This window comes from Tasmannia lanceolata, unplaced genomic scaffold (assembly GCF_043159265.1).
Source record: "Tasmannia lanceolata isolate RefF3 unplaced genomic scaffold, GAP_Taslan_0.1 ptg000024l, whole genome shotgun sequence".
Lineage (NCBI taxonomy): Eukaryota > Viridiplantae > Streptophyta > Magnoliopsida > Canellales > Winteraceae > Tasmannia > Tasmannia lanceolata.
The window spans coordinates 15,748,055-15,764,662 of record NW_027518701.1 but is presented as its reverse complement, the minus strand read 5'-3'; the positions used below and the strand labels follow the sequence as shown (position 1 = coordinate 15,764,662).

General features: G+C 38.8%; 2 protein-coding genes across 2 annotated transcripts; both read left to right on the top strand.

The window, feature by feature from the left end:
* The first annotated feature begins 5,865 nt into the window (after nt 1-5,865).
* On the top strand, nt 5,866-12,471 carry LOC143857082 (uncharacterized). The gene is made up of 2 exons (XM_077367355.1): nt 5,866-6,450; nt 10,574-12,471. Exon 2 carries the CDS (start codon nt 10,744-10,746, stop codon nt 12,469-12,471), a length of 1,728 nt encoding a protein of 575 aa, XP_077223470.1. The 5' UTR covers nt 5,866-6,450; nt 10,574-10,743.
* An 88-nt stretch (nt 12,472-12,559) lies between these two features.
* LOC143857324 (uncharacterized) lies at nt 12,560-14,623 on the top strand. Its single transcript, XM_077367747.1, has 2 exons — nt 12,560-13,821; nt 13,934-14,623. The coding sequence occupies exons 1-2, from the start codon at nt 12,565-12,567 to the stop codon at nt 13,940-13,942; spliced, it is 1,266 nt and encodes a 421-aa protein (XP_077223862.1). The 5' UTR covers nt 12,560-12,564; the 3' UTR covers nt 13,943-14,623.
* Nucleotides 14,624-16,608: the final 1,985 nt, after the last annotated feature.

Below are 16,608 nucleotides of genomic sequence, written 5' to 3'. Positions count from 1 at the left end.
CATCATTAAGCACATAAGAATGGGTTAGAAGGACAACTAGGTGCATAGTAAGAAACACACTTACCTATGGCAAATGAGATGTCTAAGAAAGAATTCGAGTGAATTTCCTTAGACATGGCTTTTAGCACTCAATTTTACTAGAAATGCTATTCTACCTAAGTTGAATATACAAAGATCTAGCAAATGCCAAAATTGTCATAAAAAGAGTTCAAGGATGCAATGAATGAACTTGAAAGATCAATTGGACTCAAGGGCAAAAATGATGGTTAATTTTCATGAAAGCACACATATGGTTCTCACATTTAATTTTCTATTGTGGATTTGGTATGTGGATGCTAAGTGCACAAGTTATGTGATTTGCACTTAGATAGGCTTTTCTAAAAGATATTCAATAAGCACAAAAATAAATAAGATATGATCATTTAAGCTCAAGAAAACTAGATACAAAATGTATTCAATGAATTTAAAGTATCTAGCATGAATGTGAATAATATAACAGTTAAACATAGCCTCTAAACCAACTCATTCACTAATTAGATTAGATGGATTCTTTTGGAACCCAAATCCCTTTGGTTCCATCCAAGTTTGTTTGTGTGAGTGTACCTTTTCTTATCCAAACAAACTTATTATATTTCACAATTCCAAGCTTACACTCAGAATTGTGATGCTCAACTCTACCACAACAATTATGATTGGTAGATGATGAGCAATTCGAATGGTAAGACTTAGAAGTGTGTTTATCTTTTTCTTCTTGAAGTCTTTGATCCTTATTAGAGAGTTTTTATTTAATTATTCTTCATTTTCACAAACATGTTTATATTTTTCAACAAGTTCAATGTTTGTGATTTCAAGGCTTTTAATTTCTTTCTCAAAGGCATTGCATCTTTGAAATAAGTCAACATTTTTATTTATAAAAAATGTGCTCAATTGACTTAATTTTTCATTTCTTTTCAAACATTCATTTATTTCCAATTTTAAATTTTCAATTTGAATTTTCAAATAAAAAATTAAATGTTTGAAAGAAACTTCATTTGCAAAAGATTTTTCTGAAATATCTTTTTGTCTAGAAATTGTATCATTTGAAAAGAGACAAACATTTTTCTCAAAAGTGTTTTCTAATGAAGTCCAAATATCTTTTGCATTGATGCAATTTGAAATATTGTTAAAAATGTTTGAAGTTAAACCACAACGCAATAAAATCATAGCTTTTGAGTTCAAGGAAAATAATTTCATATCACCTTTAGTGCATTTCCTTGAAAAAGAAATTTCCTCTAAGAGATTTGGAATGAACTCTCATCTGTTCTTTTTCTTAATCTATATTTGTCAAATTTAGATTTTTTCTATTCGTTTAGATCTTTCTCTTATTTGTATTCATTTTTGTTAATTTTTAGCTTGATTTGATGATAGATATGATGTTCTTGCTGATTTTTCAGTTAATTGATACGCGTTTTTGTTCATTTTATACTTTATTTTGTTAGTTTTTTGCTTGATTTAATGTGAGATTTGTTGTTCATCTTGTTTTCTAGATAATCAACGCCGTCTGTTTTGAATTTTTATTTATACGGTTCATTTTTTGTTATTTTTTTATTACTTTTGTTCATATACTTTTTTTTGTTATTTTTTTAAATTTTTTTGCTTGATTTGATGCGAGATGTGTTGTTCATGCTGTTTTCCAGGTAATCAATGCCTTTGAATTTTTGTCGATAATATTCCTTTTTTTTGTTATTTTTTGCTTGATTTGATTTTAGATATTCTGTTCTTGATGGTTTTTCAGATGCCTTTGAATTTTTGTCGATAAGATTTTTTTTTGTTAATTTTAGCTTGATTTGATTTTAGATATTATGTTCTTGCTGATTTTCCAGTTACTTGATGGTTTCCATCTTTGAAACTTTTCTAATACGAATTTTGGTTCATTTTGTGCTTTTTTTTGTTATTTTTTTTGCTTGATTTGGTGCGAGATGTGTTGTTCATGCTGTTTTTCACATAATCGATGCCCTCTGTTTTGAATTTTTATCATTTTTATACTTTATTTTGTTATCTTTTGCTTGATTTGATGCGAGACTTGTTGGTCATGCCATTTTCCTGATAATCAAGGCATCCTGTTTTGAATTTTTATCAATCCAGACTTTTTTTTCTCTCTCCTGATTTTCTCTTTTCTTAACATTACATAATTCTAGTGTTCTAACCTGATTTTCGTGGTTATTAGTTTGATTTGCTATGATTGGATCTTGAAAGATTGCATATCTGCTTTAAAACTTGGAATTTGAATCTCTTTAATTTTAGGCCCTGTCTGGATTGCAAGAAAAACTTTTCTCAAGGGAATTTTTTCCTTGCCTAAATTTGGAGGGGAATAATATGATTGTCATTGATTTAGAGGGATATTATCATAAATTGTAGGCTCCTCCAAATAAAAATTGACTAGGGTTCATTCAAGGTATGTTTTTTCACGTGTAAACAAAGTAGGAATTTTTACAAATATTTTTCATTTCCAAACTTTTCTTGAGAATTCCTGCAGTCCAAACATGGCCTTATTGACTCATTGATAAGAACTAATAAATCACGTTTCATTGAAATTAATCATTTTGACTGACTATTTTTACGTAGAGGTCAGAAAATTCCTTTTCTTTTGTGGAAGATTTGTAAGACGAGTAATCACTCATAGCATCATTTGTTACTTTCATTTATATCTTGCCGTGTACTTTCTTCTTTGCAAATCATCCAATAGAATTCGATTCTATTAGGCACAATAGAATAAAAAACTATTGATGCATTACATGGCATTTATAATATGGGAATAAGTGGCATAGCATAGACACACTCCATTTTTTCACCGTTCATGGATTTTTTAAACCTGGAATTTATCTAGGAACCTGGAACGACACCTTAAATATTTTTAATAATAGGAAAAACATACAAGAGGGGATGTGCCAATCTAGGAAAATCTTTCCATTGCAAAAAGTAAAACAGGACTTGCCGATTCCCATGATGTTGGTCCCCAACAAATAGGATTGCCTTGGTTTTTATTTTATTTTATTTTATTTTTTAGAATTTATGAAATTTGCTAACTATTTCTGATTTTTTTGCTGCTAAAAAAAACAATAAGATTTATTTCATTTGATAGCTTAAAGCTGATATTCGTTAGTGGCTTTGGGAATCCTTCTTAAGTATGGTTTTGCTCTGTGAGCGAGGATGCTTGGTTTTGTGATCTCTTTATTTATGCGAACACATACAATGATTTTGAGTTATCTTGAAGGGAAGAATGCTTTCTATGTGTAATTAGTTGGTAGTAAATTAGATGATGAAGAGTTAAATCTGTTGGATTTGTGTTATTATTGCAGTTGAGGTCTGCCTATGTGTCATATTAATCGACTTTTGAGTAAAAATTGTGTGTCAATTAAAGACTTTCTAACTTTTTAAACAATTCATCTAGTAGTAGTAGATCATTGATTTTTTCAGATTATTTATGGATTCTGAGTTTGGACTTTGTATATGGGGCCTGCCAAATCGAATAGATCCAACCAAGTTCCGACCTAATCCATAAGTTTTTAAAGAATCTTCTCCAAAATTGTTATTTTCGGTTGTCCCCATGACCTAGCACATTTAGTGTAGCGATCATAATGTGAGGTATTGGGATCAATCTCACTCCATGAGGCAAATCATTCTCTTTCCCATTATTTTGACTGATTTTCATCAAAGTAGGCATTTATCCTGAGATCCTTGGACTCAATTCTCCAATTCAAGTTATAAGTAGGATCACTGTGTTTTTAAAGAATCTTCTCCAAAAATGTTATCTTTTGGTTGGCCTTATGCTTTTATTGTATGGGTTCAAAGATCACAAAATTGGGCTCATAGGTTCAAACTCAACCACTGTAACACAATGATTGTCTTTGCTGTTGTTTTGACTGATTCGTCCAAGGGGATTTGTAACCTGAGATCCTCAGTTGCAACGGCTCAACTCTTTCTAATTCTAGTTCACAGTATTTCTCCAGTGGTTATTGGCCTGTATAATAAGTCCATTATATTGGGTAAAATAAATTTGCCGAAGCCTTAACATGGCTTTATGCTAACTCAGAATTGATAGTTATTTCTGGCTTTCATTGATTTTTATTTATTTTGTCGACTGCCATTATCAATATGTTTAAATAGCCCTAGCAAATTTAAGACCGTTTGGGGGCAAAATTGTAATAAACAGGTCAAGTTTACCTACCCTGCGCAGACCCAACAACTCTTTTGCTAGACTGGTTGCCCGCCCTTATCAGGTGCTCATTTTTTTTTTTTTGAATTTTAAACCGCCGCGGATAACATGAGTGTCCTTGGTCGCCCGCCAAGGGCAATCTGTTTAATAAAAATTTGGGCTCAAACATGGCACAGTCGACCGGACTAGCGCAGTCGCCCGTCAAGGGCTATCTGTTGATTTAAAAACTTCGGCTCAAAAATTTCCACGGTCGACCGGGGGATTGCGTTCGCCCTCCAAGACCTTCCTGGATGGTTTCTTAGTATTAAGAAATCGATCCGCAGTTGACCGTGTAACCTCGGTTGACCGGTTCGCCTTAGTTGGGTTGATACTGGATTTCGAGCCATCAACCCGCGGTCGCCCAGCCTAGCCTGGTCGACCGGCCCTGCTTTAAAAACTTGGTTTTAAACATTGAGTTCAAGGGACTTTGGGCCATGGTCTTTGGACTTTAAACATGTGTTTTCAAATATCTTTTATGAGTTGTTAAGATAAGTTTCAATGAGTTTTGAAAATACTAAATCATGCAAACACTAAATGCCAGGATGACTCCAATGCATTCTAAAGTAAATAAACCTTGAGTCTTCTCTTGCTTCAATCTTCTTGATCGCTTGCATGATCTGTTCTTTGTCTTGAGATAGTCTTCAAACTTGTTCTTGCGCTTGTGGTTCCCTTGATTCTTCGATAGACCATACGGCTTGAAAGATGACCGCCAAGACATGACTTTCTCCAAGACTCGCCCTTGATCTTTTAGCTTCAAGTGTTGACATGAATGAAACCTATCTAAATCACAACACTAGAGAAGCCATTAGCTAACCACCATCAATTTGGGTTTGTTAATCATCAAAACATGTGTGGGATGTACCATTGGGCTTACATTCTCCCCCTCTTTGATGATGACAAACCTAAATTGATTATGGGGGTGGAGGCTCTTCCTTAATAAAACAATTATATAAATTGTGCCTCCCCCTCAATATATGCTTATCATAATCTTTATGTTTGACGAATGTATGCATGAATTTAAGATTATACAATGAGCACAAGATAAGCATAGGTAGAGCTAATACTGGTGACTAGAGGAAACATACACATGAAATACAAAGAATAATAGCAAGAATGAGCAAGTGCATGTAAACACATAATCAATTTACCATTCTTCTCCCCATTTAGTCACATAAAAAAGAATGGGGAAAGATAAAAGCATGTGAAAATCCCATTTTTTTTTGTAAAAGCCTTTTCTCCCCCTAGATAACTAAATACTGTAGACACCCCATTTTGACCGGACCCAAGTTCGCTATGCTTGGACGTGTAGACACCCCATTTTGCTCTGCCTTAAGAAATTAGGGTTTTTCCATCGGTTTTCCAATGTCTTTCCTTTCCGCGTCCGTTTGTTACATTTCTAAATATTTTTGGTCGTTTCCGCCATGTTTCGTATTTTTCTGTTGAATATTGAGAAGGGTTATTCATGAGAATCCGAGCAAAAGAGAATGTGGGACCCACTGGTGTGGGACCCGTTTGTGTGGGACCCGCTAGTGTGGGACCCGTTTGTGTGGGACCCGTTGATATGGGACCCGCTGGTGTGGGACCCGTTTGTGTGGGACCCGCTTGTGTGGGACCCGCTGATGTGGGACCCGCTTGTGCGGAACCCACAAAGTGGGACTCACCATTAGCATGACTTAACTTTCTCTACCATTTCCACTAACTTCATTTTTCCCTTTAAAATAACATCATTATCTCCATTACCATTATATATTCCATTATTCCCACCACCATTCCCACCATTACCATTATATATTCCATTATCCCCACCACCATTCCCACCATTACCATTATATATTCCATTATCCCCACCACCATTCCCACCATTACCATTATATATTCCATTATTCTCACCACCATTCCCACCATTACCATTATATATTCCATTATTCTCCACCACACCCACCATTCTCATTATTTATTTCCACCTCTCCACTAAGTTTTTCACTATATAAAGAGAGGTGATGAGGAGAAAAAAAAGGAGGAGAGAAGGAAGAGGGGAGAAAAAAAAGAAGAGAAAAAAAAAGAGGAGAAGGAAAAAAAAAGAAGAGAGGGAGAGAAAATAAGAGAGAAAGAGAGAGAGGAAAATATAAAAACAAAGAAGGAAGCGGAGCGGATCGCACGTCGGCCGGATTTTTGGATTTCTTCGGCTCTTGGATTCGGCGAGGAACTCATCACAGGTAGGTACACTGTTTTCGGAATTTTTTAGAATTATTTGGTATATTTTCGGATTTTTGCATGATTTTTAACAAAGAAAACTAAAAGATATACTAAACAGATTCCACAAATAATGAAATTTCGTGGGAAAATAATATGATAATGATACATTCTACCATGAATTTGTGAGAATTTTTGGATTTTGTTTGGTATATTATTTTATGCATTCTTTGAAAATTATCAGATTTTGGGAGAATTGTTACTGATGTCAAATCACAGATACAATTCTCCAAATTTTTACAGTAGTCTTAAATTCTATACTTCTTGCTTCTGTAAAATTTTCAAGTGATTTTGATCTTGTTTCATATGAGCTGTAGTGTTAATTCATAATCTGGTTTGAAATTTAAAAAATCCGAAACTGATAGTAAATAGTTTTCTAAATTCATGGAAATCTTACAGCATGCTATTTTCACTTATATCTTACTAATGTAGAAATTTCATGGAATTTAGATTTCTATTTCTAGTAGTTTCTGTGTTATTTTTGCAATCTGGTCTTATTGTTGTTAAATCAAAATTAAATATGAGCTTAATGTACAAATCCACAAAATTCATCCCGTAAGCTGCATGGATACCCATCTTACTGCTGTAGAAATTTTGATTCATTTCGAATTCGTTTGCTACAGTTTCACTTGTAAAAACACTCATATGTTTAAAATTGATAAAATCCATTGAAAATCCGAAATTAATTGAAAATCATCTGAAAATTTCTAAAGAACCTTAAATCTCTGTCACATGTTAACTCATTAATCCATTGAAACAGAAATCTTAGGGTCTTTAGATTTCCCTCGAAAAATGGCCAGTGCATCCATAATCGTATCCCAATTGCAACCAATCTTTGACAATTTAGATATTTAAGCTATAACATGTTATTGGCTCCGAGGTTACTGTCCACGGAAATCCTGAGATCTGCCAGGCAATAAGATGCTATAACCTAAGTATTAAATTGCGCAAGGAAAGAGCGCACGATTCCCTCCCTTGGATGCCATTCTGGGCCGAAATTGGTGTACCCATAGGAGGCATGCTTTGCCTCATATAAAAGTCTTTGACTCATTTGTTTGTGTGATGTTGTTGTCAGTGAGTCTTTGACTTGTGTTTTCATCTCTTTTAGGGAGTCTTTGACTCGTCTATCCTTTAGTTGTTATCAGTGGAGTCTTTGACTCGTTTTTCCACCGCTATTAGAGAGTCATTGACTCATTTGCTCATTTGTACCCTTCTTTAATATTTTTAGTTAGGAGTTTCTCCTTTAGAGTTGTTGATTACTTCGCTTTAATTAGAGGCTAACTCAGTCTTATTAGAGCTTTGCTTGCTTGGGATCTTGGATCATTTTCTCTCTTCTTGGGACGCTATCTTTCTTGTTATGGTTCGTCTCTTTGAGACGTTAGTTGTTTGTTCGGGGTTTCCCCTTTTGGATTTAGGGCTTTGCCCTAGTTTGTGGTTGTTCTTGCGTGTTCCCTTTAAGATTGAAAACATCTAAAGGTCCTGAGCATTGGAAAAGCTTTAAAATCCAAAAACATTAGAAATTTAAAACTCAAAAACATTTGAAAACTTTAAAAATATCAAAAACATTTGAAAATATAAAAAAACCTTAAAAAATCTGAAGTGTGAGTGTTTCTTTTAGAAGCGTAGTTTGAGAGTTCGTTTTCGAACTACGTTGGCTTGATCCTCTTCCGAGGTACGTAGTGCAGCTTGGGATTTATATCCCAAGTCCAGCCAAACCTTTTTTGTAAATAATATCTTAAACTTTCTTCAAAAATCTTTAAAATCTTATTTTCAAAAGATCTTCCTCTAGAGTTAGGAGTTTCTCCTAGATAGAGAGTTTTAGAGTTAGGGTTTTTCTTTTGATAGGTAGTTTGATTGTTTGTTTGTTGTGTGCTTGTTTTTAGAGTTAGGGGTCTGTCCTAGAGTTATAGGAGCGCCTCCGTCCGGTCAGTCGGCGATCCATATCGCCGAGTGATGACTAGAGTAGGATACGCTAGTCCACCCTTGGTTTTCCTTAGGAAATACAGCCTAGTCACACATAGGTTGTAAGAACCACCTGCATTAGCTTAGGGCTAATCTGCATTTAGTTAGGGCATATAGGGTGTCATAAAATCCACAATTCACTGAAATTTAAATAATCGTACAAGAAACTTTAATAACCGGTTCGGTCTTTTAGATCGAGTCTAGGATAGAAGTCTAAGTGTCTTAGGCATCCTAGCTTAGAATAGGCGCGAAGAACTACGTTGCCTTGATTCTCGTGGAGGCGGGGATACGTAGGCTTCTTTGGATGAATACCAGATCATCTGAGGACTCGGGCTAATCACTTTTAAAACTGTTGAAACAATCAAATCACTTAGGATTTTCCATGAAATTAGAATTTTAGGAGAACTTTCACTTAGATTGAATCCAAACCAATTAAGAAATCAAGATACACATTTAGGATTCACATTGAAATTAGATCATAGGATGCATGTCACATAGATAGCACATTAACAGAGAGTTGAATGAGCCATTAAAAATGAATTTAAAAGAGTTAACTTTTGGAATTGAAGACCGATTATCGGGCAGGAATGGTGCATGTGGTGGATAAATCCCCATACCTTCCATTCTTGTAACCAGGTAGCGAGTCTAGATTTCTGGTTAATTATGGGTCCTAGATCCCACATCTAGGTGGCGACTCTGTCAGTCTCTTTTGTGTGGAATTCGGATTGCCTTAGTGATCCCAAGTTCACATAAAAGATGAATTAAAATTAATAATAAAAGGCACACGCCAATCGCGTGGGTACGAGAGACCAAGAGATAGTGCGTGGCGGCTCTCGCGCCACCACCCCTCTCGCGGGATCGGGTCCCACAGACTGGCGACTCTGCTGGGGACCACCTAACTTCATTACAATTCCAAAGGATAACTCATTTGAATCTATTTCAACTGGCTCATGAAAACTCTATCTCTTTTATGCTTGTTAGATTAGTTTGTATGCTTTATTTTCTCATCACATTTACTCAAACTTAATCTAACAAAACCTGAAGGCATCATAGATTGCGCGAACTTATTGCACACACTTACATCACTTTCATCTAAACCCCTGCATCTCACATGCACACACGTCCTATTTTAGGAACCCGGAGTGTTATCTAGCATGGTTGACTGGGATTTCATCACCTGGTGCCTCTGTGCTAGAGAAGCATTCCACCCTTAGCCTAGTACCTTTATGGTACGTAAACGGATCTCTTGTTCACGTACTGATACGCCGGACACTGGTACAGTATATCGAACATGGATTCGCGCTAAGGGAACTCTTGGCCTTACCCCTAGATTAACCCACACATGCATGTAGTATACGAACACATGTGCATCACGTGTGTGAGCCTAGTTTAGGATATCTTACCCAATTGTGTGTGTGAGCCTAGTTTAGGATATCCTACCCATTTGTGTCTAGATTAGGCCGTAGTCCATCTTTCAATGGCTACGATCGGTCCTAGGTACACAAACAAAGTCATGAGTCGAGATCCTCTCTCCACTCCGCTAGATTAGGGTTAGGGTTGATGCCTTCAGGTAACACTGATAAAATGTGCGAAAATTAAAAAACTTTTCCTTTGGGGTTAGGATGTAAATCCCATTCATTTCCAAAGATCTCATAGGATTAGTCATTCATGATCCATCTGTTGAAAGCAATCTTATGCTATCTCATCTCATCTTGATCTCATCTTGTTGTTGATATCCATCATTCAGATTTTAGATCTGGTCCTTGACCCGACTTTTGTCATTCTTATGGCCATGGTCTATTATCTGAGCCATTGATTGATCCATGTTTATCATATATCTTTTACCCCTGGATCATATCGAAATCATTGATGAAAAAGTTTGATCTCACCTGTATTCTTTGAGTGCATGATCGTTGCTGAGATCGAAACTTATTTTGATTAGGGATGTTTATCGTTCCTGACTCTTTCATTCCCAAAAGAAGAACGGTTATACCCTTAAGGAATAGATTGAGGATTCTTTCCAAATTAACATACCCGTTGATGTATTTCAAGATTACTCTTTTCTCTATTTGTTCAGAATCTTTATCTCATGATTATTGATCTAGTATGTTAACTTCCAATCAGGATTCTGAAAGATAGCAACCATCGCTTCAAAAAAGGGCACCCAAGCTAAACCTACCTGGTCTAGACCTACCTCAATATCTAGACTTGTTCGTCACTTTGATCCCACTGTGTCACCAACAGCACCTTTACCATCTTCACCAGAGTTGTCAGGTTCTTTTGAAGTCAACCAAATGGCTAATGATCCAGTGGACCCCATGATAACTATACAGGAAATGTTGAGAAATATGTGTCGAGATATAGCAGGGTTGAAAGATGAGGTGACTCATCTAAAAGACCAGAGTACTCAAAAGGTCTCTACTTCTAAAGATCCCGCCATTCAGCCTCCTCCGGCCACATCTCCTAACCTCACCAGACCAGTCATCTCTCCCGTAGAGATCGATCTAAAAGATGAGCAATATGCTGGGGAATACTTTGTCCCTCCGGTTAACAAGGAGAATGAGTTGTTCGATAAGTATGAGAAGATGGCTCGTGACATTGAGAGCATGAAGGTTCAAGCGTCCAAGGGATTCGATATTTCTGAATTTCTGATGTCCCCTAATGCCATATTCCCGCCTAAGTTCAAGGCACCAGACTATGACAAATATGATGGAACTGGGTGTCCGAGAAACCACGTCAGATGGTTCATCACTCTTTCCCAGCAGCATGGCTTAAGTCGAGAGCAGATGGCTCATTTGTTTCCTATGTCTCTTATAGGGGTAGCCAAAAGATGGTTTTTGAGGTTGAAACCAGAAGAGATTAGGACATTAGAAGAAATCTCTAACCGATTCGTAGAACAATTCTCCATGGAGGAAGGGATCGAGGTCACTAAAAGAGATCTGAAGCTGTTGAAGCAGAATCCTCAGGAGACATTCACATCTTTCATTAGGCGCTGGAGGCGCAAGTCTGCCCAACTGAGCCATAGAATGTCAGAGGAAGACCAGATAAAGTTGGTCCTCAAGAGCTTGTCCCCGCAGTACTTTCACTTCATGGCGCCGCAGCACTATCAGAATTTCGATCATTTGATTAAGACCGGCACCCAGATCGAGGATGCTATTGCTAAGGGCCTCCGAGCCAAAACGCTATCTGATGTCCGAGAGGGGAAGAGGCCTATGATCCAACCGAAGGAAGTACAAGCAGTCAGTTATACCAGACCAGTGACCAAGCCTGTTGATGAAGTTGTTAGACCAATGGTGACGAAGCAGTTCAGGCAGTTTGACCCATTACCATTTCCACTGCCCATGATACTTAAGAAGTTGATCAGAGACAAGAAGATCAGACTTCCGGATGTCAAACCTGTACCTAATCCGCTGCCCGGAAACTGGAGAAGGGATCAATACTGTGAATATCACAGGGGCCCGGGACACATGACTGAGAACTGTTTGGCCTTGAAGCACGCGATTCAGAACATGATCGATAAAGATGAGCTTGCAGTTGAAAGGCCGAATATCACTCAGAATCCTCTCCCCAACCACCGTGCTGTTGCTCCTCCCACTACAAACGCTATCTTTGTAGATGAGCCCATCCTTGATCCCTCTGCTCTCATTTGCGCTATTACATCTGATAAAACATATGTTTTGAACTTTGACGATGAAGAGCTCAGAGAATTCAGAGAAAAAGAACCTTATGTGCTGTCGTTTGACGATGCTGAACTCGCTGAGTCATCTTCAGCCCAGTCATATGCGCTTCAGAATGTTGGTCTGGAAGAAGCAAAGGAAGCCACCTATGTTCTAAGGATGGAGGACTTTGAAGAGGATGTCAGTAATGCACCTTATGTTTTCAGAACGGACGAAGACGAACTGCTATTGCTGGATGATCAGTGTAACGAGATGCGTCACATGACCCGAGGTGGGCGAGTGTTCAAACCACCAGAATTGAGTGTAGAAAACCCGGCAGGGGTTGCAAGAAACTCAGAAAATTAGAGGCAGAATAAAGTGAGCGCAGACGAAGAAGATGAGAGCCTGTTAAAGCAGCTGAAGAAGACTCAGGCTAATATCTCGATATGGGGTTTACTAATGGCCTCATCGAAGCACAGAAAGCTAGTCCTTCAAGAGCTTAATGCAGCACAAGTTTCTGTTAATACCTCACCTGACGAGCTTGTCAGTCTCGTAGCCATGGCCAGAGCTGCGAAAACATTGTCATTCGCTGATGACGATTTACCTCCTGAGGGCCGAGACCATACTAAGCCTCTTAAAATCACAGTCTTCTGTAACAAGAAGAAGGTGCCAGAGGTGTTGGTTGACAACGGCTCTGCACTGAATGTTTGCCCATTAAGCACCGCAGCAACCCTGGGGTTCAGTCCTGAGAATTTTATTCCATCCGAGCAGGGTATTCTAGCATATGATGGCACTCGCCGAGATGTAATCGGGACTTTGGTCACTGAGATACAGATTGGCGGAGAAGACTTTGAGGTAGAATTTCAAGTCTTAGATATTAAGGCTTCATTCTTACTGTTGCTTGGCCGTCCTTGGATGCACAAGGTCGGGGTTGTTCCGTCTACTCTCCACCAAAAACTGAAGTTCATTCGCAGGAACAGAGTGATAACAGTAAAGGGGGATCCTGATCTCGAGATAGGGCAGATCACTCCGGACATAACTGGGGAAAGATCCAAAGATGTCAATTTGACGGGGTTTTCACTAGAGGTAACTACGATCACTTTCAAAGAGGCTTTGAATGAGGAAATTTGTTTCCTGACCAGTACAAATTCGAATGTCATCAGAATGATTCGCCGACAGGGCTATATGCCAGGCGCCGGGTTAGGCAAATATCATCAAGGTTTGACCGAGTTTCCTGTGTTCAAAACATTCAATGGTTTGTTCGGACTGGGTTACAAGCCTACAAAGAAGGAAATTGTAGAGATGAAGCAGTTGATGCTGAAATGGGCAGAAAACCGTCGTCGGGGCTTGGGGCTACCAATGGCACCCATTGATTTGAAAATGAACGGTCGATTCCGAAAAGAAGGCGCAGCCTTTCCTTTCTGTGGCTTTGCAGAGTTTTGGTTGGATGAGAGCACAGGTCAGATGCTTCCGGGGTTTGAGATTTTCTTCGATCTTGAGCTAGAAGATGAGCCAGTGGGTATGCAGATTGTAGAGACAGAGTCTGAGGCTGATTGGACAGAGCACATAGAGCCGAGTCTTCTGAATTCACTTTTCCAAGAAGGGTCACAGACTGTGGCCGTGATTGGCAGGAGCCCGCTGATACTTGACCCAACTCGTCTTATCACCCCGGCTGAGGAACCTCTGACTAACTGGACTTCTCAAGTCCTACCCCAGGTTATTTTCCAGTACAAACGAATCCCTTCAGAAGAGTCAGTCGTCCATAAATACGTGTCAGTCTCCGGGTTTGATTCAGAGTCTATATCTTCTAATGAGTCTTTTGATGCAGGTACCATAGAGGACCATTCACCTAAGATCGGCGACGTTTCTTCCTTTTCAAGCGAGATTGAGTTGGAGTCTGTTCATAATAAAGCATCTGTTGCTGTTTCCTTTTATAGTTCTGAGTCAGTTGACGCAGGTGTCAACATTTCCATCGAGTCTGTAAAAATGAGTCCAAAGTTCATTGTACCCCCCGATGAGGGTAATTCGTCTGTTGATGTATATGATTCAAATTTCAATGAAATGAAGGATTCTTCTTTTGAGTACATTCCTGTCTCTATTTCATCTGCTGAATCTGCTATAAAATCTGATAATCTTAATAATAACAATCAAGACTCCCCCTCTGATGAGGATGCCGACAAAACTCCCCCTGAAATCAGACATATGATCCAACAGGAGGAGAGTCGCCGAGCAAAACCACTTGATGAGGAAGTTGAAACTGTGAATATTGGTGATGAAACCTCAATTAAGGAAATAAAGATTGGCAAAACTTTATCCCCTGAAGAACGCGAGGAATTGATCACCCTGCTTAAAGAGTTCAAAGAAGTTTTTGCTTGGTCTTACGATGATATGCCAGGATTAAGTGAGGAAATCGTCCAGCACAGATTACCCTTAATCCTTGGTGCTAAGCCAAAGAAGCAAAAACTCCGAAAGCTCAAAACAGAATGGGAGTTGAAAGTCTATGAAGAAGTGAAGAAATTGTTAGAAGTAAAATTCATTCAGGTGGTGGAATATCCTGAATGGCTCGCTAACATAGTACCGGTGCCCAAAAAGGACGGGAAAGTCAGAATGTGTGTTGATTTTAGAGATTTAAACAAAGCAAGTCCTAAAGATGACTTTCCTCTTCCAAGCATTGATCTCCTGGTGGATAACACTGCTGGGCATGCTCTTTTATCCTTTATGGATGGATTCTCAGGGTACAATCAGATTAAAATGGCACCTGAAGACATGTTGAAGACAGCGTTCATCACTCAGTGGGGTACATATTGCTACAGAGTGATGCCGTTTGGCTTGAAAAATGCTGGTGCTACATATCAGAGAGCCGCCACGACTCTTCTTCATGATATGATTCACAAAGAGGTTGAAGTTTACGTTGATGACATGATCGTAAAGGGGAAGACTCGGCCTGAGCACACTGTTGCCCTGAGAAAGTTTTTTGAGCGGATCAGGAAGTATCAGCTTCGTCTGAACCCGAGTAAATGTGTATTTGGCGTTACGTCAGGGAAACTCTTGGGGTTTATGGTCAGCGAAAGAGGGATCGAAGTGGACCCGCAGAAGATCAAGGCGATTCAAGAAATGCAGCCGCCGAAGACAGAAAGGCAGATCAGAGGTTTCCTTGGCAAAGTTCAGTATCTGAGACGGTTCATAGCACATCTGACGATGACATGTGAACCCATTTTCAAGCTTCTGAAGAAGAATTCCTCGAAGAAGTGGAATGAAGAGTGTCAGGAGGCTTTTGAAAAGGTTAAGCAATGCCTATCCTTGCCCCCTGTTCTTTCACCAGTTATTCCAGGCCAGCCGTTGCTGTTGTACTTATCTATCACGGATACAGCGATGGGTTGCATGCTTGCTCAGCAGGATCTTGAGTCTAAGAAAGAAAGACCCATTTACTACATCAGCAAGAAGATGCTAGAGTATGAATTAAAATACACTGTTTTGGAGAAGACTTGTCTCGCATTAGTTTGGGCAACCCAGAGGCTTAGACATTATTTGCTTTCAAACAAGGTTCTTCTGCTTTCACGAATGGACCCTCTAAAGTACTTGTTTGAGAAACCTGCCCTTACAGGAAGGACTGCAAGGTGGTTATTGTTATTGTCTGAGTTCGACATCAGTTATGTCACTCAGAAATCAGTTAAGGGGCGGGTTATAGCTGAACAATTGGCCGATGCTCCAGTTGAGGAGAATGCTGTTCTAAGAGCCGAATTCCCTGATGAAGAAATTATGGATATCGAAGAAGAAGAGGTTCTCAGTACCAAGTGGTTAATGTACTTTGATGGAGCCGTAAACAGTCGTGGGCAAGGAGTAGGTGCAGTCTTGGTCTCTCCGAAGAAAGAATACATTCCTATCTCCATCAAGTTGCAGTTCGAGTGCACCAACAACATGGCAGAGTACGAAGCCTGTATTGCCGGACTTGAAGCAGCCTTAGCATTGCAGATTCAAGATATTGATGTGTTCGGGGATTCCATCCTGATCATTTACCAGATTAATGGGCAATGGAAAACTCGAGAAGATAGATTGATCCCTTATAATATGTATTTGGAATCTCTAGTCCAAAAATTCAAGAGCGTCACATTTACTCACTTATCAAGGACCAGAAATCATTTTGCTGATGCTTTGGCCACTTTGGCCTCGATGTTAGATATCTCCGCTACAATGGAAGTTCAACCGTTAGCCATCAGACTGCAATGGGCCCCTGCGCACGTAAATGCTATAGAGATTTCAGCTAGATGTCCAGATGGGAAGCCTTGGTACACAGATATCAGAAACCTCATTTCAGGCAAGGGTCATCCTCCGGAAGCTTCAAGCAAGGAAAGGAAAACTCTCCAGAAGTTATCTGCGAATTTCATCATTTGCGGTGAAGAGCTATATAGAAGGTCATTTGATGGCATACAACTCCTTTGTGTTGATGAAGATAAAGCTGCAGAACTTATTGAGCAGACTCATGAGGGTGTTTGTGGACCTCAT

Coding starts and splice junctions, on each gene's coding strand:
- LOC143857082 (XM_077367355.1), top strand. CDS start 10,744: ATGGCTAATGATCCAGTGGACCCCATGATAACTATACAGGAAATGTTG.
- LOC143857324 (XM_077367747.1), top strand. CDS start 12,565: ATGGCCTCATCGAAGCACAGAAAGCTAGTCCTTCAAGAGCTTAATGCA.